Source organism: Adiantum capillus-veneris, chromosome 3, assembly GCF_014529385.1.
Source record: "Adiantum capillus-veneris isolate H3 chromosome 3, ASM1452938v2, whole genome shotgun sequence".
NCBI classification, from domain to species: Eukaryota; Viridiplantae; Streptophyta; class Polypodiopsida; order Polypodiales; family Pteridaceae; genus Adiantum; species Adiantum capillus-veneris.
The window spans coordinates 162,674,580-162,702,243 of NC_140933.1; the positions used below are offsets into that span (position 1 = coordinate 162,674,580).

The window sequence follows — 27,664 nt, forward strand, 5'->3', positions numbered from 1 at the left end:
TTAACATAATAGGTAGTGTAGGGATTTCTCAGGTTATCATCATTGCAAAGGAGAAATGTGGAAAATAGCTCTTCCAGATACCTGTCACACGAGTGGGTGCCCGCAGGACATACCAATTTCCAACAAGATCATCCGGATGCCAATATTTTTAAAAACTTAAAGGTAAAACGAATTCCTCACGATGCATTGCAAATCCAGAAAAAAGTGACCCTCATATACTGGAGGAGAAGCAAACACGCCCCTTCAACACTGGAGGAGAAGCATAATATAGCCTTTCAACATCGAAGGAGGAAACAAATATAAGAGGGAAGGGCACATTCCTTATAATAGCTGGGTGAAGACGTGCCACCTTCCCGTCATACGCACATATGGATTTTTTTGTGGGCACGGCATGCAATCACTTAATGCATTAAGCATGATCTTCTTAACCGATGTCTGCAAAATTTCTACTACTGAGGACATATGCTAATTTCTAATTTTCCATTCTTGCGAGTTTTGGTTGATTGGGAGATTGATTTTTGACACAAAATACTGGTAAATTAGTACCGTGTCAGCATGTTTGATGGTAATTTGTTTCGTGTATGTTGAAAACATTCCCTGCCTAGTAATCATGGCACACTAGTTAGTCCCATAGGTCATATTGGCACTTCATCAAACGTTCCACGATCGACTTTACTTCTGGAAGGCTTAGCATAGCCTATTGTAGTATCGTAATTTTTTGGGTTAATTCGATTGCTCTTTAGGCCTCATGGCGAAGCTCGAGGAGAGCGCCATGGAAGAAATGACAAAGCGTCTTTCTGGCCTATCAGACCTTCACCTGCCCTTTGCCCTATCCTGTCAAGGTGACTCTCTGTCCCGAGCTGACAAGAAAGCCCACCTCTTTGACCTCATCAACCGTGATGCTTCTGTCTTTCTTGGTAAGGGTTTCATTGGATCTAAGAGTGGGAATTTCTTGTCCCTTGCTTGCAACAAGGGCATTATAATTTCAGTTAAAATTTTTGTGTGTTTTTGCAGAGCGTCATGGTTCTAAACTAAATGTTGCAGAGCTTAAGGAATTTGATGCTCTTAATGGCGATTATGAAGTTGATTGGCACCTCAAACAACTCAGAAGGTCTCTTTTTCCTGCATCGGCCAAGGAGCAAAAGGCTCGTGCCAATTTGGTCAAGAATAGGCGCCTTGCGTTTATGGACAGACTGATTCAAGATGGAGATTTTTTCTCTGAAAATTCCATGCGAATGAGAGCGCCTCTTTTGTATTATGAGTACTTGGGTCAGTTTCAGGACCCTTCAGAGCATGCCTTTGCTCGTCAAGGAGAGCGTTGGTCGGACATGCTTATAAGGCAAGGAGAAGAAGCTGAATATCAGGCCCGCCTTAAAACAGAGAGGGAAAAGGCAGGCATATCAACTGACAAAGAAGACTCAATGCATATGATTCCAGAGGAAGAGGAAGAGGAAGAGGAAGAGGAAGAGGACGAGGAAGATGAAGATGAAGAGGAGGAGGAAGATTCGAAAAATAAAGAGGAAGAGGAGGAAGAAGATTCGGAAAATGAAGAGGAAGATGAAGATGAAGATGAAGAGGAGGAGGAAGATTCGGAAAATGAAGAGGGAAAGGAAGAAGAGCCTAAGCAGCAGGTATGTCTATTTTTGTTTTGTACATGGGCATAGGGTTTGAAATATGCATTTCTACTTGGCAAGCATTACATAATATGTACATGTTTCCTAAGAAGTGGAGTCAAAGATTTGTTGTGGAGTTTGCAATGAGAGGAGAGAGGAGAGAGACAATGGCGTGCGAGAGAGAAGAGAGACAGATGGACAAAAGGCTGGTGAGCCCAATAACGTGGATGGCAAACTTTGTGAATGATACAAGACAAAGGTCAAAGAGCCTCCTAGGCCTTATATGTAGTGAGCCAAGGCAAGGTCGGGCAAATATCTTTGTCAAATACCACGACAAAAAATATCCTATGCCAAAACAGGCTTGAAATAAGCAAAGTGCTGATGCAAATCCTAAATGTGCCTGAGATTTCTGTCTAGCAGAGTAGGGGTGGCCAACTTGCAACCAAGGCGAGTGCAGGTGTGATGAGAAGCTTGTAAGCAAGAGAGAATGCATCTAAAAGGTGAACATAATGCTTTAACACCCTCTCAACAATAGATGCTGAGAAGTTGTAGAGGAAATGTCGGAATCCTGATATATTTGGAGAAGGAATTCGAAAGGAATGATCGTCAAATCTACAAAACGAGGATCTGTACAACATCAATGTGATGATTTTTGAGGCCGAGATGATACTTATTTAGTTGCACAAGGAAGTTGATCGAGTCGTCAACTAAGGAACAAGTCACTAAAAAAAGGTTAGGGAGGAAGAGAGAAAAAAATGAGTGTTGAATAGCCATAGGTGGCAACCACCACTGATGTATATAAACCTAGTGTAGCAGCACTAGAAAGGCGAGATGAGAAAGCCTCTTGAAGAGGAACACTTTGACCGAAAGGAGAGAAATTTGCCACGGCGGTAAACCTGGAATAAGTCCAAGTCGAGAAGTCTTGGAATAGGAGGAAGAAAGGTGTCTTGAAGATTTATAAATTGCAAAATAATTTGCCTTTCCAAGACAGACACACAATGAAGATCCTGACTATATCCACGTGTAAGGGCACATCCACCACCAGGGTCAGGATTGGAATAGACTTTAGGGAGTTCCACTCCCAAACCACTGGCCCCAATACCTTGGTACCTCTTTCGGGTATTTCTTTTATATTACTGCACAAAGGTACAACTGCAAGGGAGCTCTACCTTTGCTTCCGCATACGTGAGAATGCAAAGAGAGTCCCCAAGGCTCGTATTTAAAGACCCTTGGCTCAAAAGCATCAGGTATGAAAAGCTTGGCCCTTAAAAGCTTCACGTATAAAACACTTGCACCCATGGGGCTGTTTTTGTAAAAAGCGGATCTGCTCATAATGCTGGCGAAAATTCTAGGCGTCTGTACGATTGCCACTTCATCACTTTTTAGGATTCGTAGGTAACGGCCAAAGTTGTCCTTTGTAGACCCAAGGTCTAAGCCCTTGGCGTCATGCCGCGTCAACAATGTGTGACAAGGAATTTCTAATTAATTTCTGATGATGTATCATTGAGATGGCCGATATCCTGGCTTTTGAGACAACACGTTTGCGACTAAATTCTTCTTTCCCGTCATGTGAACAATCTGAAAATGGAACTGCAACAAAATGTTCATCCATCTCATTTACTTATCCGAAAGCCGCTTCTCGAACAAGAAGTTTTTTTAATTTTGATGATCTGTAAACACTGCGGAATCTACTCTGAGCAGAAAATGTCTCCAGTAAGTCAGAGCGTGTATCATTGCTAATAGATCCTTTTCGTAGATTTGTGCAACCGTCTTTGGTCTAGAGAACATTCTACTCTCATAGGCTATGACATCAGAGTTACTGTAGTGAGCACTGTCCGGAACGCCGTTCTTGCGTTCCCTCTATATAAAATGGCGTTCCCTGGTAACTCTGTATGAGATGGCCCTTCTGTAACAGACTTGGACACTCCAAGTCAAGAATCAATTGCGACAACACCAAATAACCACTTCAAAAAATTCACAGATCACAATAGATTTGCATTGGCTCGGCGGAGTTCCGTGCCTAGGGATATTGGCCCCAAAGACTGGCGTCCCTTTCGGTATTTCTTTTTGTATTAATCAGTTCAAAGTACAAGAGAGTGGGTCGGGTTTCACTCTCAGACTCTGCGTCCAGATGCTCTGAGAAGTGAATGCCCAAACCACCTATGTAAGTTACAAGGGATGCCCAAAAGTAGAGCCCCAAAAGCTTGCAAAATCAAAAGCAGGTGTTCTCTCTCACAAGCTCTCTCTGTGTGGCTTTTAATAATAAAAGCAAGTAATCCTTCTCTCTCTCTCTCTCTCTCTCTCTCTCTCTCTCTCTCTCTCTCTCTCTCTCTCTCTCTCTCTCTCTCTCTCTCTCTCGCTCGCCAAGAGTAGAGAAAAAGTTGAGATTTGCGTCGCTCAAAAAAAACAAATTTTTTTTCCACCTCCGCGATTTTGGAAAATTAGGGTTTCTGGCAGAAATTAGGGTTTGCAAGAATTTTAGGATTTTTGGCAGAAATTAGGGTTTTTGTTGTCCGCAATGTCATCACTTTGTGACACACCCCCCCCTTGAAAGCATTGTAATCGACCGCGATTACGTCTGCAAAACCGACAAAAGCCATAGACCGTCTTAGCAGACACTGACTGTTAGTACCTACGTACTAGGAACACACATCTAGCACATGTACCAAATCGACAGTCACATCACACGACATCACAGGACATCACATGACACTCAACATTCATTCGGATCTTAGATCATGATTTATCGGCAATGTAGCTAGCAATCACATCTATGTCCAATCGGGACCTCATCGATGTCCGATTGACTAACCCCTATTGCAACCATGTCTATTCAAGATCAAGTAGACCAAAATGCTGCAGTCTTTCGTCTATCAGTTCCTGCACTCAAAAGAAGTGAAGAAAGAAATCAGTATCATTATCAGGGATTCCATTTCATAAAGTCATGCAGCAGAATACTGTCAGCTCTCAGTATCCCTGAAGCTCAAATAGACATTAGTGGCTCTAGTATCTAAATCAAGGCATCTATTGACAAAGGAGCGGAGCGACTCCCCTCTTGCGCATCCCACTGCACCAGATCTCCGGCCAAGCTGAATTCTGGGTTCCATTTGGAGTAGACTATGCTAAACAAAAGCATCGAGGTAAAGTTTCACAATCTGAGGAGTATCTGCTAGGTCCTCCTCCTCCATCCACTTCGCATCCAATGCAGGATAGTTCTTGAACTTCACCAAGAACCGCCTTCGGACTTTACCATTAGTCTTCGTATCCTTATGTGCCAAAATCTGTTCAGGAACAAGGATCTCCTCGTTTTCTTCCACTTCGGGTTGCTCATCAGGCTCCCCATCATCAGGCACATCACCTTTAAAAGGTTTCAAGAGACTCACATGAAATGCATTGTGAATCCTCCTAGTATCTGGCAGTTTCAATCGGAAGGAGACATCATTTATCTTTTCAGTAATCTGGAAAGGTCCATAGTATCTCATACTAAGCTTTGGAAAAAGCCTCTCCTTTCCCTTTTTCTTTTGTAGGCGTGCCTTCTCAAAACGTAAGAGCACCCAATCATCCTCCTTCAATTTCATGTCGCGACGATGGCGATCCGCTGCCTTTTTCTGTCGTTCTTGAGATTTCTGCAAAGTCTCGCGAACCTTGGTAAAAGCTGTATCCAAATCTCGCGTATATTCATCCGCTTCAAAGATCTTATCTTTCGTGCTCAGGAAGGGTGGAACCTTCACAGCACCTTCAACAATCTCAAATGGCGCCTTCCCCGTCGAAGAGTGTATCGTGTTATTGTAGGCAAATTCCAGTATCTTTCCCATTTTGATTCATGATATAAGACTTCAATAAATCTAGAACCACTGAATTGGCAATCTCGGATTGCCCGTCAGTCTGCGGGTGAAACGATGAGGAGAACTGCAACCGCGTGCCGATGTTCTCCCAAATTGCCTTCCAAAACAAACTCGTAAATCTGGGGTCTCTGTTGGAGAGAATCGTCTCAGGCATGCCATGTAATCTGAAGATCAGGGCCACAAACAGTCTCTCTAAGTGATCCGGCTTGACTGTTTTCTTCATTGGAATGAAATGAGCCTGTTTGCTAAATCTGTCAATAACAGTCCAGATACCATTGTGACCACTGTGTGTCCTCGGGAGATCAAAAATGACATCCATCGCAATACTTTCCGAGGGGCGGGTGGGCATGGGTAAAGGCTGTAACAATCCCTGTGCCTTATGCCTGTCAAACTTGACCTTCTGGCATACTAAGCAACTGCGCACAAACTCTTCCACATCCTTTTTGAGTCTCGGCCAAAAGAAGTGTCTCTCTACCCCCTTCATGGTGGTAGCAATGCCGCGGTGACCCGTAAAAGGTGGATAGTGGCATTCAGTCATAACCTTTTCCCTCAATGGCTGTGTAACGCACAACATAGTCTTTTTCATCAAGTAGCCTTCCCGAAGGGAGTATCCAGCTACTGTCTCCCCATCCCGTATCCGTGTGAAAATATCTGCAAAATCTGTATCTGTGGCATACTGATCGACCATATCCTCGAAGCTCCTATGATGTATCGCGGAAATAGCCAGAACCAACGGCTTCCGAGACAAAGCATCTGCCACCACATTCTTCTGTCCTTGCACATGGACAATCTGGAAGTGAAATTGTGACAAGATGTTTGCCCACCGCATCTGCTTTTCCGAAAGCTGCTTCTGTGACAAGAAGTAGCGCAAACTCTGATGGTGTGTAAAGACCGTAAAATCCGCTCCGAGTAAGTAATGCTGCCACTGAGTAAGAGCATGGATAACCGCCAAAAGCTCTTTCTCATATATTTGTGCTGTCATCTCCGGCCTAGAGAACAATCGGCTCTCGGAAGCAATGACATGGCCTTCTTCCATCAAGACCGCACCCAGACTACGACCACAAGCATCACAATATACTTCAAATGACTTCTGCAAGTCCGACAAAGTCAAAATTGGTCCCGTAGTCAATTTCTCTTTCAAGGTCCGAAAGACAGTCACCTCTGTGGATCCCCACGAGAAAGAGACTCCTTTCTGTGTCAAGATATGCAAAGGGGAAGCAACCTCTGCAAACTTTCGTATGAACCGCCTGTAGTACGAACACAGTCCCAAGAAGCTTCTAACTTCAGGCCAATCACGGATAGTCTCTATCTTGGCCGGGTCCATTTGCACTCCATTGGCTGAGACAATGTGTCCCAAAAAGTGTATCTGTGGTAGGAAAAATTCACTTTTCTTTGCATTAATCACTAACTTGTGATCTCGTAATGCCTGAAAGACTTGAAGTAGATGATCTTTGTGTTCTGCCTCATTCTTGGAGAAAACAATGATGTCGTCAAAGAAAGTGCCAACAAATAGTTTGTACTTTCAAAAAGTCTTGTCCATCATCCGGTTAAATGTCGCAGGAGCATTGGTTAAGCCAAAAGGCATCACCAAAAACTCAAGTAACCCAAAAGTAGTCCGAAAGGCTGTCTTGTAGACGTCTCCCGGCGCGATTAGGATCTGATGATATCCACTCTTCAAGTCAATCCTGCTAAAGCACGAGGATCCCTGTAACCTGTCAAGTATATCATTGATCCTAGGAATCGGAAATTTGTTCTTGATGGTGATTTTGTTGAGAGCTCTATAATCGATGCACATCCTCCAAGATCCGTCTTTCTTCAAAACCAAAAACACTGGAGAGCAATACGGTGAAGTACTAGGCTGGACAAGACCCTTTTCCAAGAGGTCTTTCACTTGGTTCATAATCTCTTCATTCTGTGCTCGGCTCACACGGTAAGGTGGCTGGTTCGGTGTGTGCTTCCAGGTATCAGATCAATGGTATGATCTTCAGGACGAGCAGGGGGTAACCCTCCTGGTAGGCCCTCTGGGAAGCAATCAGCGTGAGAGTGGAGAAAATCTTGGCGTTCTTTATCAAGTTTAGACATATTTGTCCTATCCTTATCGCTCAATTCTTTCATAAAGATCGAGTAAACAAACAGAGTGGATTTCATTAATTTTGAAATGGCCGAAGCCGATACAATAGGGACACTCGCTCTTCAGTTTTATATCAAGTACAATTGTTCTGCCCTTTTCTGTAGTCAAAGTCGCTTTTCTTGCCCGATAATCGACCACGGCGTTGTTCTTGTGGTACCAGGGAATCCCTAAGAGAACGTCACAACCCTCCAAAGGCATTATGAAGAAGTCCTCATGCCCCAAATAGCCCTGACAATGCAACCGAAGTTTGCCAATGACAGGTGTAATGGCTATGTCCCTGCCGGGTGCCGCTAGAATTGCCTCTGCAAGTGGTCCCATCCGATCGGGAGTAATCTCGAGCCGCGTCGCCGATTCCGGTGAAATGAAGTTGGCCTTGGCTCCTCCATCAAAGAAAATCAGGGCCTCTTGATCTTTCACTTTGCCCCAAGCTTGGCAAAGTTCTATACTCTCATCCATGGTGTTGGGATCGATACCCACACAATCTGGAACCAGTCCTGTTTTCATCTTGCCTTTTCGTCCACGTTCCTCAGCTGCTCTTGAACTCTCAAGCTTGTCGTCGTCCTTATCATTCTGTTCTTTCTGTGCCTTTTTAGGGCACTTCGCGGAGATGTGCCCCTGTTCCCCACATCCAAAGCACTTCCCCTCTTTGATGAATCGAGCTCGCTCCTGAGGAGTAAGCTTGGGTCGTGCATCCTTTTTCTCTTGGTTGCTCTTTTTCTTTCTACTTTCGTTCCCAGAAGTCTGTTTGGCTCGTTGTGTCATGTTCTCATCTGTGGGGTAAGTCAGACTGTTAGAGTGAATGGCAAAGCCCCGCTTCGCATGACTCATCAACTCCTGAATAGAAGCTGACTTCTGTTCCAAGCAGTGATCTCGGATCTCTGTAGGTAGACCCAAGGTGAACCGCTCAATCTGTTCTCTGAACGTGATCTTCTTGAATGAAGAGGCGGGTAGAAAAGAGCTCCAGAATCTTTCACAATAAGCATTGATTGTATCTTTCTTGGTCATCCGAAGATGGTTCCAAGCAGCTCGTATATCTCGTTCATACTCTTGTGTCAACCAAGAAGAAATAAAAAGCTTTTTGAATTTCAGCCATTTAACTGGCGCAGTCTTGTTTAAAAGAAGCGTGGACCACCAAGTACGAGCATTCCCCTTAAGGTAAGAGGTAGCTCTCCGAGTCTTGGAGTGCTTTGAATAGCGTCCCCCATCTTCAGTTCCATGCCTTTGAAGGAAGATAGACATTAGATACACGAGAACCCAGATCTTAAGTACCAGGATCTACTTGCCTCTTATGCGGATATGAAGGATCCCTAACCCTCTTCTGCATTCGTATCTGCGTGTAGCGTGCATCCACTTCCGTCGACAAGAAATTCTTGGAAATACCTCCGAGCACCTTTACCTTTCAACTTCACTAGCAATGTTTTCACGACAAGACTATTTGAGTGGTGGTATTTGCTCGCAAGGCGGAGTCAGCAGGAAGGTTGGTATTTTGCGACACTAGCAAGCCTACCTGGTAAGTCGTATGGTAGGTGTCTACATTGCACCAGATCGACACCTGCAGTATCCACCCGTTTGGAGGAATCTTCATTGGTCATGCATTCACATGCATCAGAAGCATTTAGCATCAGAAGTACAGATAGAAGTTCGATAGTTGTGCCTCACCTTTAACGGGAGGGATGTCACGTGCGCACTTCACTTGCGCTACATGGACATGTCCTGCCATAGTCTAGCATGATCCAGTAGCTTAGGACTGAGCCTGGCACCTTCGTGAGCCTCTAGCAGGACGGTCATAGTTACATACCCTCTCTTGCACAAGACACCATTTCATCATGTAGGCATACTGCGAGAACCACCTCTTATTTTGACTTGATTTATTAAGTTATTTTCAGCCTTTTATTAAGCATGGTCGTGGGGCTGCCTATTAGCCTGCTCGACCCAGCCTTTGGTGGGTATATAGGCAGCCAGGAGCAGCGCTTGTAGGACAGGAAGCAGAGGAGGAGAACTCCCTGCAATTCTTAACCTTTTTGGCGTTTTCAGCCAGACTGCCAACCCCTTCCTCAGAGTCCCATTAGCATTTTTGGGCAGCAAAAAAACCTAGCGTTTTCAGCTTTTACCATCGGAGTTTTCAGCTCATGATCGCCATCAAATCTCAGCCATCAGCCAACAGATTCAACCTTGCCTCGTTGTGGTTGCAGACCCCTAACCATTGACCTCGCTAGCAATTGGGCATTCAGCCGCAGGCCCATCGTCATCGACTTCGACATAGAACCAGTAGTACCCAGCATCAGTACCCATTAGCATCATCATCTCAACATTTAGTCAATGTACGAGCATTTGTGCAAGAATAAAGAAAGTACTTGCTCTGGCAACAAAGCAAGGGGGCCCTTGAGGGTTTGGGACCCGACATTCGGTGTCGTCTCTCTCTCTCTCTCTCTCTCTCTCTCTTGTGTGTCTCTTTCTTTCATTCAGTTCAGTTCAATTCAAGTGTCCCTTGTGTTTGTGCGGAGTACTAGATTCGAGCTAAATCCATAAACACTTCCGCTGCACTTTACACTCGCGCACCTTTGCAAAAGCAATCTCCAAATCCTGAACACACTAATCTGCTTCAAAGATCTTATCCTTGGTGCTTAGAATAGGTGGAACCCTTCTTAGCACCCTCAATGATCTCAAATGGCACCTTCCCCATAGACATATGCATTGTGTTGTTGTAGGCAAACTTCACCAAGGGCAAAAACTTCTCCCACTAAGCTTTTTGATCAGAGATGTAAGACTTCAACAAGTCCAAATCCACTGAATTTGCAATCTCTGATTGCCCATCTATCTGCAAATGGAAAGAAGACGAGAAATGTAACCGGGTACCAATAATCTCCCAGATTGCCCTCCAAAACTGGTAAAATGGGGATCTCTATCTGAAATTATAAACTAAGGCATGCCATGAGGTCGAAATATCTGCGAGATAAACGGTTTAGCCAAATGATATCACTTAACCACCTTCATGGCTGGAATAAAGTGAGCCTGCTTGCTAAATCTGTCGATGACTCTCCAGGAAAAATCATGCCCACTGTGAGTCTTGGGAAGATGAAAAATAAAATACATTTCTATACTTTCCCAAGATCGGCTAGGTATAGGTAAAGGTTGCAAAAGACTTGGTGCCTTATGCCTGTCGAACTTGACCTTCTGGCATATCAAACAACTGCAAACAAACTCATCCACATCCTTTTTGAGCCTCGGCCAATAGAAAAACCGTTACACACCTTTCAATGTGGTCTCTATGCCACAGTGGTCCGAAAAAGGTGGGTAGTGGCACTCTGTCAAAACCTTATTTCCCAGTGCTTGTGTAACACATAACAAGTTCTTCCGCATCAAATAGCCTTCCTTGCGTGAGTAGCCCGTAACTACTTCCCCACTTTGTAACCGATCAAAGATGTCTACAAAATCTGTGGCGTACTGATCTACCAAATTTTCAAAGTAGTGATAATGAACTGCCGCAATAGCCAAAACTAAAGGCTTATGAGATAGTGCATCCGCCACCACATTCTTCTGTCCTTGGGACAAGAAATAGCATAAACTTTGATGATCGGTGAACACTATAAAATTGGCTCCGAGTAGAAAGTATCGCCACTAAGTAAGAGCATGGATAACTGCCAACAGCATACTCGGATAAATAGAATTTATCACTTAATACTGAAGCCAAAGGATATAGAGAGAAATAAATAGAGAGAGAGAGAGAGAGAGAGAGAGAGAGAGAGAGAGAGAGAGAGAGAGAGAGAGAGAGAGAGAGAAGATCGACACAGTACTGGGGACCAGAAGATGGGCTCGTCCCCCCCCTTAAAGAGAATCCTTTATTAGGGAGAATCTTTTTACAAGCACAAGAACTGGAGAAAACCCCTCTGTTCTAATTCTCTGACTCGATGGTCGTTCCTTCCCGTAAGGGAAATCCGAGAGACGAGCTCTCAATCTTTTTTCCGTCTGTACTCGAAGTCGAGACTCCACAGTCAATTTCCGATTCCGTTCCCGGAATTCTCAAGCGTAGGGCAATTTAGCCATGCATGTATATAAGAAAACCTAGCGCTAGCACTTTTTGGCAGAAGCGGCAGTAGGAACTTCGGTTCAACAGGCACCTTCTCAGCAGGACCCCCAACAGGCCTAGCGTTTTTGCATCACAGCAAGGACCTAGCGTTTTCATCCACAGAGCAGCCTTGGCATTTTTGCTTGGCAGATCAGCCTCGGTGACAACAAGACACATCAGATCAGCCCTAGCGTTATAGCAGATTCGACAACGACAACAAATCAGCCCTAGCGTTAGCAGATTCCACAGCAACGCAACCAGATCAGCCCTAGCATTAGCAGATTCCCCATAGCAGACAGTTTTCAGCCCTAGCGTTTTGCAGTTTCATCGCGACAAGACCTCAGTAAGCACCAGCGTTTTTAGTTTTCAGCAGTCAGACATCGGATTAGAAGTCCAGAACATCGCAGATCTCACCTTCCCGCAGCAGATCCTCGCCGCACGGTCAGATCAGCCACAATTTGCAATTTCAGCCTGGAAAACGCAGATTTCAGCATCTGCGTTTTCAGTGCGTCGTCCTCGCATCGTCACCGACATCAAGTCAGAATTCAGCAGATACAAGATTTGCAGATTTCAGCCATTAGCGTTTTCTGATTTCAGCCCGTCTCATCGTTGTTGACATCGTCGGCAAGTCCAAGCATTGTAGAGATTTGTGCAATCAATAGTAGACTGCTCTTGCCATAGAGAGTGGGGCCTTCGGAAGAGGGTTTGACAACATTCTGGTGCCGTATTCTTCTCTCTCTATCTCTTAGTCTCAACACCTTCATTCACAGTGTCATTCACTTTGTTTGTGATCATTTGCACTCTCTCACTACAGGAATGGAAGACTCTTCCCTCCATAAGTAAAAGGAACCCTTGAGCACAGTTTGGAGCACTCATCTTGAGCAAAGTTCAACATTCACTTCTGCTGCACCTTACATTGGTATCAAAGCTTTGACATTGTTCTGTATCACTCAAGGAAAGAACCACAAGAACCACTTAATTTTTTTTTTGCTTGTTGCGGTCGCACGTAACCCAAGTCCTCTTGGGCGTGTCGATTCCTAATCGTGTTTTTGAAGAGTGACAGGAAACCCAAGAAAGAAGGGCTTGTCAAGCCTCCTCTTGTTTCTCTTTTCACTCATTGAGAGTGGACCGTGCATTTAGCGGCCCGCCAATCGACGTGAGGTGGGAAAAAGCAACCTTGGTGTGAACGCAAGGCCGCCAAGGGGTGCGCCCGCAGGAAAGAGAAGAGCTCGGGTAAAGAGAAGATCCTTCTCTAACACAGATTGCAAGCTACAAAAGAACGTCAAGAACCTCAAGAACCTCAAGAACTTAAGAACCAAGATCCTCAAGAACTTAAGAACCCCAAGACCCACAAGAACCCAAGTTCCTCGTGAACTTAAGAATCCACGACTTCAGTGTATGGTCATCACCCGAAGCGGAATGGATACTTCGCATGGAGGTGGTGAGCATGGGAGTGGCGAAGAAGAGTTTTCCCCATCAGGAGGTTTTTCCGACCCTCCCCCTTAACCATCTACGCCAAAGATTGCACCAACTCTTATGGAGGTTTTCGACAAGATGGTGATGGATAGGAAGTTAGAACGCGAAGCAAGAAATGCAAAAAGAAAAGTAGAAATGGATCGCAAGCACAAAGAAAGAAGAGCCGAAATGGAGCGTGAGCACAAGGAAAGGAAAGCCGCATTGGTCCTACTTTTTTCTAACGTGCAGGCACAACTTAGAGAGATTGAGGAGAAGGAGACTTTCTCAGTCTCTTCTTTTTCAAAGCATGACACACATGATAATGATAAGCAAGATGATAAGCATGATGATTTGCATGATAAAGATGTGATTGTTCACAAGGATGATGGTTTAGTTGCTGCTTTTTCTAGCGAAGCTGATCTTGTTGCAGATTCAATCAATCACGAAGAACCGATCTTGGCTTTCGAGTCAAGGTCCACAGAACCCCCACAGGAAGATTCGATCAATCAAGAAGAACCGATCTTGGCTCTGGAGTTGAGGTCCAAAGTGAAACCGGCCCGTTCTATCCAAAAAGGGCGGTAGACTTTACTTCAAACCTTGATTTAGCTTTCACCCATTATTAGTCGTCTATTCTACCTGTACTTTCAAGACACAACACGGGGGAAAGGGATACAGGCTGCTAGAATGCACCTGTATGAGAAGACCGACACCAGATTGGCCCCTAACTTAGGCGCCCCTTTCGGTATTTCTTTATTGTTCAAAAGAGGGAATAAACGCTGTGGTTCCCTACAAGCTGCCCCGCACAAACTCGGCTGAATTTCAACTGTACCGGCCCGATTTCAGCAGCATAACTGTACTAGGACCCTTCACAATCAGTATTCCCACAAATTGACTGACTTTCCCGACGCATACGGGCACTTTACAAAACCTGGCGAGAATCTGCAGCACGCTGAATTCTCTTTTTTCTGCCCCGAAAATGCGCCAGATCACCTGTACAGCGGTCCCCTCGCGTCCCCGAACCTCCTGGGGGTATTAGGGACCGTTTAGGGCCAAAACCCTAAACCTGCAAAAATACACAGCAGGCTGTAATTTACTGTTTCGGGCTCCGTTTCGCGTGCCGGTCGCATCCGTAGCAAGTCCTTGAGCTCCCGCACCTGTAGGGCTACTTGCCCTTTGAATCGGACGAGATTTCTGGCGTGAAACCTCTCCGAATTCACGTGTACCTGCGGGGGATTAGCCGCTAGCTGATCCAGTACCTGTGCAAGAGGCTCTTGCCTCGGCAATCGCGCATGAACCCACACAACTGTACATTGGTCAAATGAAAAGCCCACTAGAGGGGCATAACATACTGCCATAGGGGAGAGAGAGGGCAGTGCGTAGCGTGCAGGGCATCACTCCTGGCACCGCACTGCACATAGGAGGGAAAGCAAGCACTCCATAGCTCTTAACCTGTGACAGGAAACTTGAAAATGAGCTCACAGCTGAAAATCACGTTTTTGCCTTCTCTATAAGTAGTAAACTGGCCTCAGAGTGCCAAGTGTCACTCATTTGTGCATTTTCCCGCTTTAGACCCTCGGGTCTAAAAATATCTCACCTGCAGCCTCTGTTGACTTGGCCACAGAGTAACAAAATGATCCCCATGTCAAACTGCACGTAATGACGCGAAGACATTTTCAGGTCCCAAAATAGCAGTTCCCTAAATTTTAGGAGATGCTGCCATTGTATCTTTCTAGGTCATCTGACCCTCTTTGTACACTGCAGCCACACCCAGAACTGAAATGTAGCCTCTGTAACAAAGGATTCCAGTTTGGCTAGTTAATGACCCCACTTGGCTAATCATAGTCCTTGTCCAACCTTAGTGCTCTCTTGCCCTCACGCCTGGACTCCCTCTGGACAGTTCCACACTAGCTATGCAATGCAGGGCAGTTAGATTTCCCGAGGGGTGTTTCCAAAAAGTGAAAGTAAATAAATAATAAGAAAGAAATCAACAAAAAGGATAGATAGTAGTCACACGCTGGTGACACCAAAGAACCCCCACATGAAGTATTATGTGTTTGAATGATTAGTCAGCACGCATTGTTCGAGTGTTTCATTCGTGATGATTTCCTGTATTTTAGTCACTGTCCTTATGTGATCCCTTTTCATAGGCATGACATATTGCACGATGAACATGATTGACTTTTGCATTCAAGGGAGTCACATTCCATGTCTCTTCCTTGGCATGACACAGTATCCGAGAGAGCACAAGAAAGATTGAGCATCAAGCATAGACATTTCCATTGTGATTTGCCATAGTTGATAGATTTAGATCACAAAGACAAGTTTCGATTTCATTGTTTGCGTGTGTTTGATGAACGATTTGACACTCCGTCTCTATGCTCATCTACATTGCATGCACAGTCTTTCAAGAAGACTAGTATTTTTCCAGTCACTTTACATGGAATGGGTATGTTCATGTTTTTGTGTTGGAAATGGTTTCATGAATTTTCATCCTCGAAGATTCTTGAAGAAGGTAGAAGCATGACTCTAGACGAAGTTGAAGCATTGAAGGAGGCACATAAGACTTTGTGTCACTTTCGGCGCGGCCCAAAGAAGCAAGCATTGCAGACCTTTATGAAGTTTAAGTATCGCACAATCCACACATCTGTCACTAACGGGAGCGCATAGCAATATAAAATATACTTGGATAAATAAAATTTATCACTTAATATTGAAGCCAGAGGATATAGAGAGAAATAGATAGAGAGAGAGATAAAGTGAGAAGATCGACACAGTACTGGGGACCAGAAGATGGGCTGGTCCCCCCCCGTAATAGTATCTTTATTACTGAGGAGAAGTTTATACAAGCGACTTGAACCAAACGTATTACCACGTTCGTTCTATAATAAGACTTGATGGTTCCCGGAAGCCTCAGCTTCCGATTCCTAGGGCAAAACCCTATTCCAAGGAACTTCCGTTCCTTATTCCAATTCCTCGAGAATCAAGGTTCTCGCCTATGGATCTCACCTTCCAGACTTAGGGCATGACATCCCTGCAACTCTCTTTTAGAACTCTATTTCCAGAGTCCTCTTCCCGCAAAACAACACTGCTTTCCCGAACACGAAGTCCTTACTTGGGAATCCCAACTTCCAGATCGCAACTTGAGAGACTACCTCTCTCCGATCCGTGGATCTACTTCCCAAACTTGGATACGGAACACCTGGGCTGATCTGGCTCTAGTTCCTCAGAGCGCTTTTCTCCTGCAGAGGCTCATACCTTCCTCTGCTCCTACTCCCTCACTAAGAGGAAGTACACCTACAAACAAATACTCAGAGTTCATAACATGAAAATTGTTACCTTCAAAGTCTCGATGCTCGAAACGCAACTCCGTTCTCGAAAAGCAATTCCCCGGAAGAGATCTCTCCATAGAAAATCCTCTCTTCCAATCCTACACACAAAAGAGGTGTGTTCTACGGTTCCTTCTCATATATCAGCCCCGTCTACGACGTTTAGGGGCTGAAATCAGAGAAAAACAGCAGCTTGTCGCGATGGAAACACGCTCCGTAGGCACTTCTTCGTGAGGGAACTCGCGCATTGGGTCTTGGCGACATCTGGTACACTTGGGGCAGCCATGGGCATCACCCAACGTCTTCTTTACGGTTGAAATTTGCAGCAACATCTCCTCCTTGCAAAGATTGGTCCTCCTCTCTGAGTAAGGGCATGTGATGCTTTTATAGCTCCTAGCCACGGGCACGAATAACTGCTCGCGTAGAGATCGCGGTTTTTTTTTTTATAAAAGTGGGCGGTCGGTCACCTTTAAAAATGGTCTGAATCTGTCCAAAAACTCAATAAAACCTTATAAGTTAAAAACAATGCTTTCACAGCACTTCCCAGGCGTCCCTGGATGCAATCACATGCACAGTTGCAATGCAGACATAGACTTCCGCGCGAGAAAGCATCTGCTTTCCCGAAAGGCAATCCCGCTTCTAAAAAAGCATCTGTTTTTCCTCAAAGTTTCCTCTGAACCCATCTTCATTCAAGTGCTTGCTTTTTCCTTGTGCTCAATTCTAACACAGTTCGGAATTTCCTCCCGACTATGGATATTCCCTTTCCGATGCACCCGTCACCCACCTTGTGACACATCAGGAATACCCATCACCTAGTCCTTTCCTACCGAACTTACGATACAATCTCTTTCACGATGCTCTATGTCACCCATCCTATGACGCATCAGAGATGTCCGTTCCCGGATGGTCGGATACTTCTTTCCGATGCTCCCTGTCACCCATCCGATGTGACGCATCAGAAGTACCCGTTCCTGGTGGCCTTACAGATATTCCCGTTCTCAGTGTTCCCGTCATTACTTTAAATGACGCACTAGGAATACTCTGTACTCGGATGTCTCCAGTGAGAAAAGCCCTCTCACTTAAAATTCCAATAATTCATTTAGAATTATTTTTCCTTGGTGTTCCAAGCGAGAAAACCCTCTCACTTATAAATCCAATAATTCGTTTAGAATTATTTTTCTATAAGATAAAGCCAATTTAGCAACATCCCTCTCACTTATAAACAGTTGTCCTCAACTGTAGAGGTCCAACTGAACTGCCGGGGAGAAACCGGAAAGATTCCAAATCTTGCTCAATGGTGAGTTGAGCTAGTCCTTTCTCAAAAGAGAACTTAAAAATTTAATTAAACAAAAATTCAAGAATTCAATACTTACCTTACCGATTCATGTCTTTCCTCTAGGACCTCGAGGATATCCTTCACCTTTCATTAAAGTTACGAGCCATGTAAGAACTTGTCATTCGCGTCTTTCCAACAGATTGGAAGTTTCCTCATCCGAGAATCTGTTTACTCAATTCCACCTTCTCAATTCCGAGAAGAATAAACCTCCTAGAAATCAATCTAGGTCTATGTCCTTGCGCATAACCTTGCGCTATTAGTCTTGAGGATATTAAACCTCTTGTGTCCTCCCGCATAGGGCATGTCGAGAGCATTAAGCTCATGTGAATCTTCCTATGGCAGAACAAGTGTGTCATCTTACCAAAGTAAGTTCTTATTTCGGGCCTTTGCTTTGGGTAGGCCAATTGTTGTGATCCAAAGTTTCCTTATCTAAGACTCTGTTAACCAGCAACAGTGATTTCCCGAGGCCCATTAGCGTCTCGTCCTTACAAAATCATAAAAAATGATTCACCTTGCGAGCATCAATGACGATTTGCAAAACCTCAGGCAGATAGGATTCTAGCCATAACATTTTCTGAACGTACTTTCAAACCCGGTTCACAATAGAGCGAACCCTCTTTGATTCTCAGGGATATTCTCTCATTTGTAATTCTTACCATTTTGAAACGGTTGGCGAATTATATTCTTACGAACAAAATAGTTCAAATTTATTCCAGCAGCGTGTAAATGCTACTTGACCTGCTCATGGAGAAACATATACCGCAACCAAAAGTTGCTACTGTAATGGTAAAAGCACATAGTGTACTCAATGATCAACGACCGTTGGAAAACCTCTTCTCCGTAGAGAAACTCAAATTCCTTCTACCAAACACATCTCAAATAGAGATTCTCGTGTCGGAATATTCTTGCGCGCAAAAAGACGCTCAAGAGAGTATAACAAACTCTCGTCCAGTTCCTTGGCATAGGTCTGCATCTTCGTGTGTTATCCATGTACTCAAAAGTGTACATAATTCTTAAGCTGTGTTAAAGTTTCGGTGAACCTGGGAAATGACCTTCCCTTCGTAAGATCCTTAGAGCGAAGACGCTCAACTTGATGATCACTTGGCTCGATCTTAGAGTAAAACCCGCTCATCAAATAATCTAGGTAATCCTTGGATTTCTCAAGCACAGGCTGTAGTCGTCGCTTGTTCCTTCCCTCCTAAAGAGTGTGTTCATTCACTTGTGCAAAAAGCACTACCATATCTTCCCTTACCGTGTAGGGGGTGTGGGCTTAAAGAGTACTCAAGCTTCATGAAAGCTTTTCTTTGCTTGAAAGCTCAGAATGGTTCCTTCATAATTTCCTACCTGCAGTAGTAGGTAATCTGTTCGAGAATTACCGGATACCAGATCAATAGTTGACCTTCCGGCTAGTTAAGCAAACCAATTCATCTCAGAAAACAATGTTTCGGTTTGATCCTGCTCTCATAAACACTCGAGAGTGGTAGTCCCGGTTAGACAGGAGTTAGATTGAATTCCCTTACTCCGAACTTTCTGTGTTCAATGATTCCCGTCCCACTACGGGGATTGGATTCTATGTACACTAAGGTGTACACTATCAGCTTTTATTGCTGACTCTACCATCTGCTGCAAAGTATTTTGCAGATGCATCTACAAAATTCGGGCAAAAGTCCTTCGTTGAATTTCTTCATCTTTCCTTCCTCAGAGAGGATCGAGAGTGGAGCTACCTTGGCAAGAGTGAACCACTACTTGCTTTACCTCACTCGTGTTCCTATTGGGCAAACCCATCCCAATCTTCTTGGATGCCTTCCTCAAAGCGTAGAGGAAAAAAAAAAATTGTCGAAAAATTCATCCTTGAATTGAATCCAAGTCTTGTTGTAAGTTCCTTGCAGAGCTTTGGTATACCACCAAGTACTTGCAATCCCCTTGAGGTGTTTAATCACATGCCTCATCTTCGACGCTTTTTCAGAAATTGCCGTTTGCAAAGGCAACTTCAAACTTGTCGAATCAAAGCGGTAGCTTTCGGGGCATCTTCCCTTCCGTCGAAAGTATCAAACTTGACTAGAAGTGTTCCTAGGTCTAGAGACCTTCTTCATATCCTTCCCGGAATGACGGGATTTCATGGCTATAGTTTTGGATTGACGTTCATGGATATTTTTTGGATTCTGAAGAATCTCGAGCATTCCGCTCCTTGGATTCTCTAGGTTCTTGAGCATCATGCTCTTGTCGCCTTCTTAGAGAATCCCAAGCCTTGTGTTGACTTCTTGCAGAGAGAAAAAAAATTTCCAACTCTGCGAGCTTTTCCTTGCAAGACTTCGGGTTCCGCCTGCTTACTTCTCTCTTGGCTTGTCATGGCTTCTTCCCGTATCTTCTCAGAGTCGTCCTCCTTTACAGAGAAAGAGAGGAGACCATGCTCTGATACCACTGTCACAAACGGGAGCGCATAGCAATATAAAATATACTTGGATAAATAAAATTTATCACTTAATATTGAAGCCAGAGGATATAGAGAGAAACAGATAGAGAGAGAGAGATAAAGTGAGAAGATCGACACAGTACTGGGGACCAGAAGATGGGCTGGTCCCCCCCCGTAATAGTATCTTTATAACTGAGGAGAAGTCTATACAAGCGACTTGAACCGAACGTATTACCACGTTCGTTCTAGAATAAGACTTGATGGTTCTCGGAAGCCTCAGCTTTCGATTCCTAGGGCAAAACCCTATTCCAAGGAACTTCCGTTCCTTATTCCAATTCCTCGAGAATCAAGGTTCTCGCCTCTGGATCTCACCTTCCAGACTCAAGGCATGACATCCTTGCAACTCTCTTTTAGAACTCTCCTCTTCCTGTAGAACAACTCTGCTTTCCCGGACACGAAGTCCTACTTGGGAATCCCAACTTTTGGATCGCAACTTGAGAGACTACCTCTCTCCGATCCGTGGATCTACTTCCCAAACTCGGATACGGAACCTCTAGGCTGATCTGGCTCTAGTTCCTCAGAGCGCTTTTCTCTTGCAGAGGCTCATACCTTCCTCTGCTCCTACTCCCTCACTAAGAGGAAGTACACCTGCAAACAAATACTCAGAGTTTATAACATGAAAATCGTTACCTTCAAAGTCTTGACGCTCGAAACGCAACTCCGTTCTCGAAAAGCAATTCCCTGGAAGAGATCTCTCCATAGAAAATCCTCTCTTCCAATCCTACACACAAAAGAGGTGTGTTCTGCGGTTCCTTCTCATAAATCAGCCCCATCTACGACGTTTAGGGGCTGAAATCAGAGAAAAACAGCAGCTTGTCGCGATGGAAACACGCTCCGTAGGCACTTCTTCGCGAGGGAACTCGCGCACTGGGTCTTGGCGACATCTGGTACACATGGAGCAGCCATGGGCATCACCTGCAACATCTTCTTTACGGCTGAAATTTGCAGCAACATCTCCTCCTTGCAAAGATTGGTCCTCCTCTCTGAGTAAGGGCATGTGATGCTTTTATAGCTCCTAGCCACGGGCAAGAATAGCTGCTCGCGTAGAGATCGCGGCTTTTAAAAAAAAAATAAAATAAATTTTTCCGATGCTCTGCCAGAAAAAAAGAGAGAGAAAACGCTGGCTGATCTGTTGCCTTATTTATTAGATGGCTGTCCACTTATTAAGTGGGCGGTCGGTCACCTTTAAAAATGGTTTAAATCTGTCCAAAAACTCAATAAAACCTTATAAGTTAAAAACAATGCTTTCACAGCACTTCCTAGGCGTCCCTGGATGCAATCACATGCACAGTTGCAATGCAGACATAGACTTCCTCATGAGAAAGCATCTGCTTTCCCGAAAGGAAATCCCGCTTCTCAAAAAGCATCTGTTTTTCCTCAAAGTTTCCTCTGAACCCATCTTCATTCAAGTGCTTGCTTTTTCCTTGTGCACGATTCTAACACAGTTCGGAATTTCCTCCCGATTATGGATATTCCCTTTCTGATGCACCCGTCACCCACCTTGTGACGCATCAGGAATACCCATCACCTAGTCCTTTCCTACCGAACTTACGGTACAATCTCCTTCACGATGCTCTATGTCACCCATCCTATGACGCATCAGAGATGTCCGTTCCTGGACGGTCGGATACTTCTTTCCGATGCTCCCTGTCACCCATCCGATGTGACGCATCAGAAGTACCCGTTCCTGGTGGCCTTACAGATATTCCCGTTCTCAGTGTTCCCGTCATTACTTTAAATGACGCACTAGGAATACTCTGTACTCGGATGTCTCCAGTGAGAAAAGCCCTCTCACTTGAAATTCCAATAATTCGTTTAGAATTATTTTTCCTTGGTGTTCCAAGCGAGAAAACCCTCTCACTTATAAATCCAATAATTCATTTAGAATTATTTTTCTGTAAGATAAAGCCAATTTAGCAACACATCAAAGTGGGCCGGCGAAGAGTCCTTTTCAGGATTCCGGATGTTGTTGGCGATCTCCCACGACGCCATACAGTTCGGTACCAGTACCTCACTTTGAAATGGAGGGGATGTCACGTGCACATCTAACCCTATGTGTACACGGACAAGCTACTTCATGACAAGGGTTCAATTCAGTTTAGTTCAGTCAGTCTAGATTATGAAGTGATCTGGCACTTTTGTGAGTTTGTTCGCAGACCGTGCATGTCCAGGCACTTAGAGTAGATGCATATCCTTTGGTTGCAGTGTGCACACAGCATGATCATTAGATTTCCATCAGAACTCATCAGGAGCATTTTTACAATGCATAGACCTATTTTCCCTATTTTAGCCAATTTTCACTTATTATTTTAAGTGACTTTTGTTGGGAACTGGGTAGGGCAATTTAGCCGTGCATGTATATAAGAAAACCTAGCGCTAGCACTTTCTGGCAGAAGAGGCAGCAGGAACTTCGGTTCAACAGGCACCTTCTCAGCAGGACCCCCAGCAGGCCTAGCGTTTTTGCATCACAACAAGGACCTAGCGTTTTTCATCCACATTTGAGATTTTTGAATTTGCTACGAAGGTTCTACCCTTCCTTAGCGCGAAAGATAAGATTTTTCTTTGAAGCCGACTAGTTCACGAGGGACTTGGTCCGGAAGGCTTCACAGAAATTTCAGGAAAGATAGAAAAAGGCAGCAGATTGCCATTGTCGCTATTTGAAATTGAAGGAAAAGAATTGAGTGCTCTTACATTATGGGAAGGCATGACCGAGAAAGAAAACAATAGAGAAAGGAGCGGCTTCTTTGTAAGCTTAGCATGACATACTGAAGCTGCCAGAATACTTGGAGGATTCACAATGTTTTTCATGTGAGTCTCTTGAAGCCATTTGAAGGCAATGTGCCTGATGATGAACAACTCAAATTGGACGAAAACGAGCAGATACTCGTTCCAAAACAGAAATTGGCACAGAAAGAAAGAAAGAAGGTAAAGCGAACTAACGGTTCTTGGTTAAATTCAAGACCTACTTCGCATTGGATGCGAAGCGAATGGAGAAGGAAGACCTAGCAAATCTTCCTCGCAATGTGAATCTTTACCTTGAAGCTTTTGGTTTAGCATAGTCTACTCCAAAAGGAATCCAGAGTTCAGCTTGGCCGGAGATCTGGTGCAGTGGGTTTGCACAAGAGGGGAGTTACTCCGCTCCTTTGTCAACAAATGCCTCGGTTTTTGAATACTAAGTTTACTGATGTCTCTTTCAGCTTCAGGGATACCGAGAGCTGAGAGTATTCTACCAGGGATACTGAGAGCTGATAGTATTCTGCTGGATGACTTTATGAAATGGAATTCCTTAATATGAAACTGATTTGTTTTTGACTTGTTTGAAGTGCAGGAACTGATAGACGAAATGACTGTAGCATTTTGGTCTAATTGATCTCGAATAGACATGGTTGCACTAGGGGTTAGTCAATTGGACATCTATGAGGTCTCGACTGGATCTAGATGCGATTGCTAGCTACATTGCCGATAAATCATGGTCTAAGATCCGAATGAATGTTGAATGTCATGTGATGTCGTGTGATGTGATTGTCGATTGGTATATGTGCTAGATGTGTGTTCCTAGTACGTAGGTACTAACAGTCAGTGTCTGCTAAGACGGTTTATGGCCTCTGTCTGTTTTGCAGGTGTAATCGAGGGCGATTACTATGCTTTCAAGAGGGGGGTATGTCACAAAGTGATGACGTGGCTAGCCGCTCTGCGGGAAACCCTAACCCTAAAATCAAAAACCCTAATTCTGTTGAAACCCTAATCCTAAAAATCAAAAACCCTAATTATGCTAAAACCGTAACCCTAACCCTAACCCTAATTTGCTGGCCGGAGCTGTGCTGTATGGACGCTTCCGTGATTTGCGGGTTGATGATGTGGCAGCAGTATGCGGGAAAAGCACTGTTGCATGGGCAGCTTTTGGCTGCGCATGGGATTTGCTTTTTCTACGCAATAGAGAGGAACTCTTTTGCTTTTATCCAAAAGAGCTTGAGAGAGAGCTTTTCTGCCTAATTTTAAAAAAGAACAGCTTTTTGGGACTCGCTTTATTTTTACAAGCAAGAGAGAGAAAGAACCTTTGCTTTATTTGAGCTTTTGATTTTCAGCTTTTAGGGCTCTGCTTTTGGCATTCCTTGTACCTTTAAATATGTGAGCAGGCCTCTCACAACTTAGAGCATCTGGACGCAGAGTCTGAGTGTGAGCGCCTGCCTACACTCTTGTACTTTGAACTTAGATTAATATAAAAAGAAATACCGAAAGGGGCGCCAGTCTTTGGGGCCAATATCTCTAGGCACGGAACTCCGCCGGGCCAGTGTCGAATTAAATTGTGAACTGTGAACTGTTTTGAAGTGGTTATTTGGTGCTGTCGTGGTAGATTCTTGACTTGGAGTGTCCAAGTCTGTTACACCCGTCTCGTGACAGGTGACTCTTGCTATACTTTCTGCGGACGATCTTGTGATCACAAGTAGCTATGACCATCACATACATAGTACTATGGAGACCTTGGCAAAGGAGTTTGAGATGACAAATCTTGGCTTGCTTCACTATTTTCTTGGACTGGAGATATGGAGATCTTTCTCTCTCAGTAGTGCTGTGGTTGCTGTATGATACAACTAGGGTTAAAAATTCTCTTCTTTGCTCCTAGTGTTCGAGACAAATCATTTTTGCAGCCATACACAATTTCCTTTTATCATCTTTTTGAGAGAAAAATTTGGAAAATTGAGCTAAATTTTACTTTTTTTCTCAAAAATGTAGGTAGGCTTTTCTTTTTCTCTTCCTCTCAAATCGGGATTGTTTTAGTTTCAAAGCGGCACGATTGTAAAGCTGAGACACTTTTCTCGAACATTGCTCCCTCCCTCCTGAGTCCTCATTTTCATTGGGTTATAGCTACTGACTTCTGACAAAAAAATTTACCTTCCTAGTGTATCAGTTTTATGAGTAGATTTCCTTATGGAGTTTTGAATTTTATGATAACTCATCCCCATGGTCCAAAGCAACATAAATGTTACCTTACCTGTCACAAAGTGATGACGTGGCGTGCCCAAGTGGAAGGATTGGCTGAGAGACAAGGAAATAAACCCAAAAGATGGGCCAAGGGGCCTAAGGGGTTAAGAATTAAAAATCCTAACCCCTATTGACCTATGGAGCACCGGCCGAGGGGCCTAAACCCAAAAACTCTGAACTCTGCCCCTGATTTCCGTAAATCGTGCTGACATGCTGACGTAGCAGGCTGTACGGATTTCTGTGTTTTGCGCTTGCAGATTTTTGCGTGGGTCTTGAGAGCAGATGCTTTTGGGTTCCAATGCTTTTGGATCAAGTGCTTTTGGGGCTCTCCTTTTCGGCATTCCTTGTAAGTTTAGAAGTGCCCAGAGGGCCTCGTAGATTCTTGGGGAGAGGTGGACCCTCGGGAGTTGTACCTTTGCAAAGCAATAATAAAGAAATACCGAAAGGGGCGCCAGACTTTGGGGCCAGCACATGTTCGATTTTCCTTTTCTCTCTCTTCAAGTTCAGTGATTTTGCAGTTTCTGTTTGTGTGTTGTTCTCGCTTGGAATGTTCAAGCCTGTAACATTACCGCTTAAAATTTAGTGGTTGATGAATTTTTGGACACATAAATAGGGAATTTATTATAATCTTTACAAGAACTCTCCCTTCACTTGATCAAAGAGATTTTTGCAACTGAGCCTCAGCCTTAATTTATAGACCCTCTCTTTCAAAGAAACTTAAAAATCATATGCTATTTGACAGTGCTTTAAAGCAGTTAAAAATTTCATATGTTTTTTACTATCACTCAAAAAAGCACCCTTCGTCTAAATTGTGTCATGTCAGCAAAGTCCGTATGTTGCTGCCACATCATCAGTCTGTATGAAAATTTGGGTGGGATACTCTAATTGTGTGAGCTCCTGGACTAGGGGGTACTGCCATGTCATCAACTTGTGACATGTGCAGTCTTAGATTCCCCTCACAAGTTGCAAGGCGTAAACTATGTGACATCTATCTGAAGGATGTCCACACAACAATGCTTAGTTTCCTTCTGTGTTTTATTACTGTTTGGTGGTCTTAACGTGACTTACAAGGCAACCTCGACTCAATCTTGCATTCAGAAGGGGCAGCAAGAGCTTGGATTTTTTTTGCCATTAAGCTTTTAACAGCACATGTCTGCACCTTTTTATGATTTATTCTTTAACTTTCTTCAAAGAATGTCTTAGTGCAACAGGTTTTTGGAAAAGCTATGCAGTAGGTAGTCTCATGCAGGCAAGCAAGTTCTTGTAGCTTACAATTTACCTTACTGAACCCCATTTGAAGATGGGTTTCCTGGCATAAGGACCAGCTCAGTACAGCATTTGTATGCTTTAGTGTTTATACAGTGCTGAGGCCAGCTGAGAAAGTTATGAGAAAAACAGTGTTTTTCGGGCCTCCAAACTCAGTTTTGACACTCTCTGGTCCTCTTCCCTCACGCAACCCCAAAACTTCATTTACTTGGACCATCAATTCGAAAACTGCATTCACGTGGAACATCTCTTTTCTTCAATAAAGGGGCCACTTGTTCTCATACTACTCAATCTGCACTGGATGGCTGACACTCCTATTTACTATGTCTACATTGCATGGGTCCTCCTCCTCGATTCTGTAATTTGTTTCTGTTTCATTTCATGGGCCTTTCTCTTGGTTTCTGCAGTTTGTTTCTGTTCGCTATTCGAGATCTGGCCAAAGTTGTAATTGATATGTTTCTAGAAGTTGCTGGTGACCTGCTCAGAAGGTTCCAGTTTTAAGCATGCATGCTTGACTTGATACTTTTTGATATAGGTTCTTTTACTTCATGAGCACATGCACTGAAGTATGAGAGAACTTGTATGAGTAAGTACTGTTTGTCAATTAGAGGATAAAGAGCTTATTGATGTGATGTCTTGCAGAGGTTGCATGAGCGTGATGGCAGCAGTGGAGCAGGACTTTCCAGCTTTGCAACAGAAGCAGAAGGCAATACAGAGCTGAGTGATAGAGAACCTGAAAGCAGAGTACTCAGTTTTGAGGAACGGCAGCAGTTGAAGCTTGAGCGTTTCTCTAAATATATGCTTGATAAGTTTGTTGCCGGGGAAAGCAATCCAAAGCCTACAATTTCAAGGGAAGAGCTAGAGTCTAACATGGATGATTTTACACGAATCATGCAAGAGAAGTTTCTATCAGGTGAGGACTCTGACCACTTTGACTATATCCGCATTGATAATGACACAGCTTTGGATGATTACTGGTTGGAGGAAATGTCTCAAGATGCTGAAGATAGGTATTTTGAAGAGGATTGATGTAATTTTGTACAATGATCTCTAGTTCAAGGCTTTGCATGTCATGCCTTCGAGTGCCTGCCTTTTCAGAAAGGTTTTGTACAAGGACATTAGAACTGTCTGTAACAAAATGGAGCAAGGTGTACAAAAAGCAGTTGAATG

General features: G+C 44.0%; 1 protein-coding gene across 1 annotated transcript; it reads left to right on the forward strand.

Annotated features, from left to right (window-relative positions):
* The first annotated feature begins 676 nt into the window (after positions 1–676).
* LOC147462087 (uncharacterized) lies at positions 677–27,664 on the forward strand. Its single transcript, XM_086509530.1, has 3 exons — positions 677–917; positions 1,015–1,631; positions 27,137–27,664. The coding sequence occupies exons 1-3, from the start codon at positions 749–751 to the stop codon at positions 27,521–27,523; spliced, it is 1,173 nt and encodes a 390-aa protein (XP_086365656.1). The 5' UTR covers positions 677–748; the 3' UTR covers positions 27,524–27,664.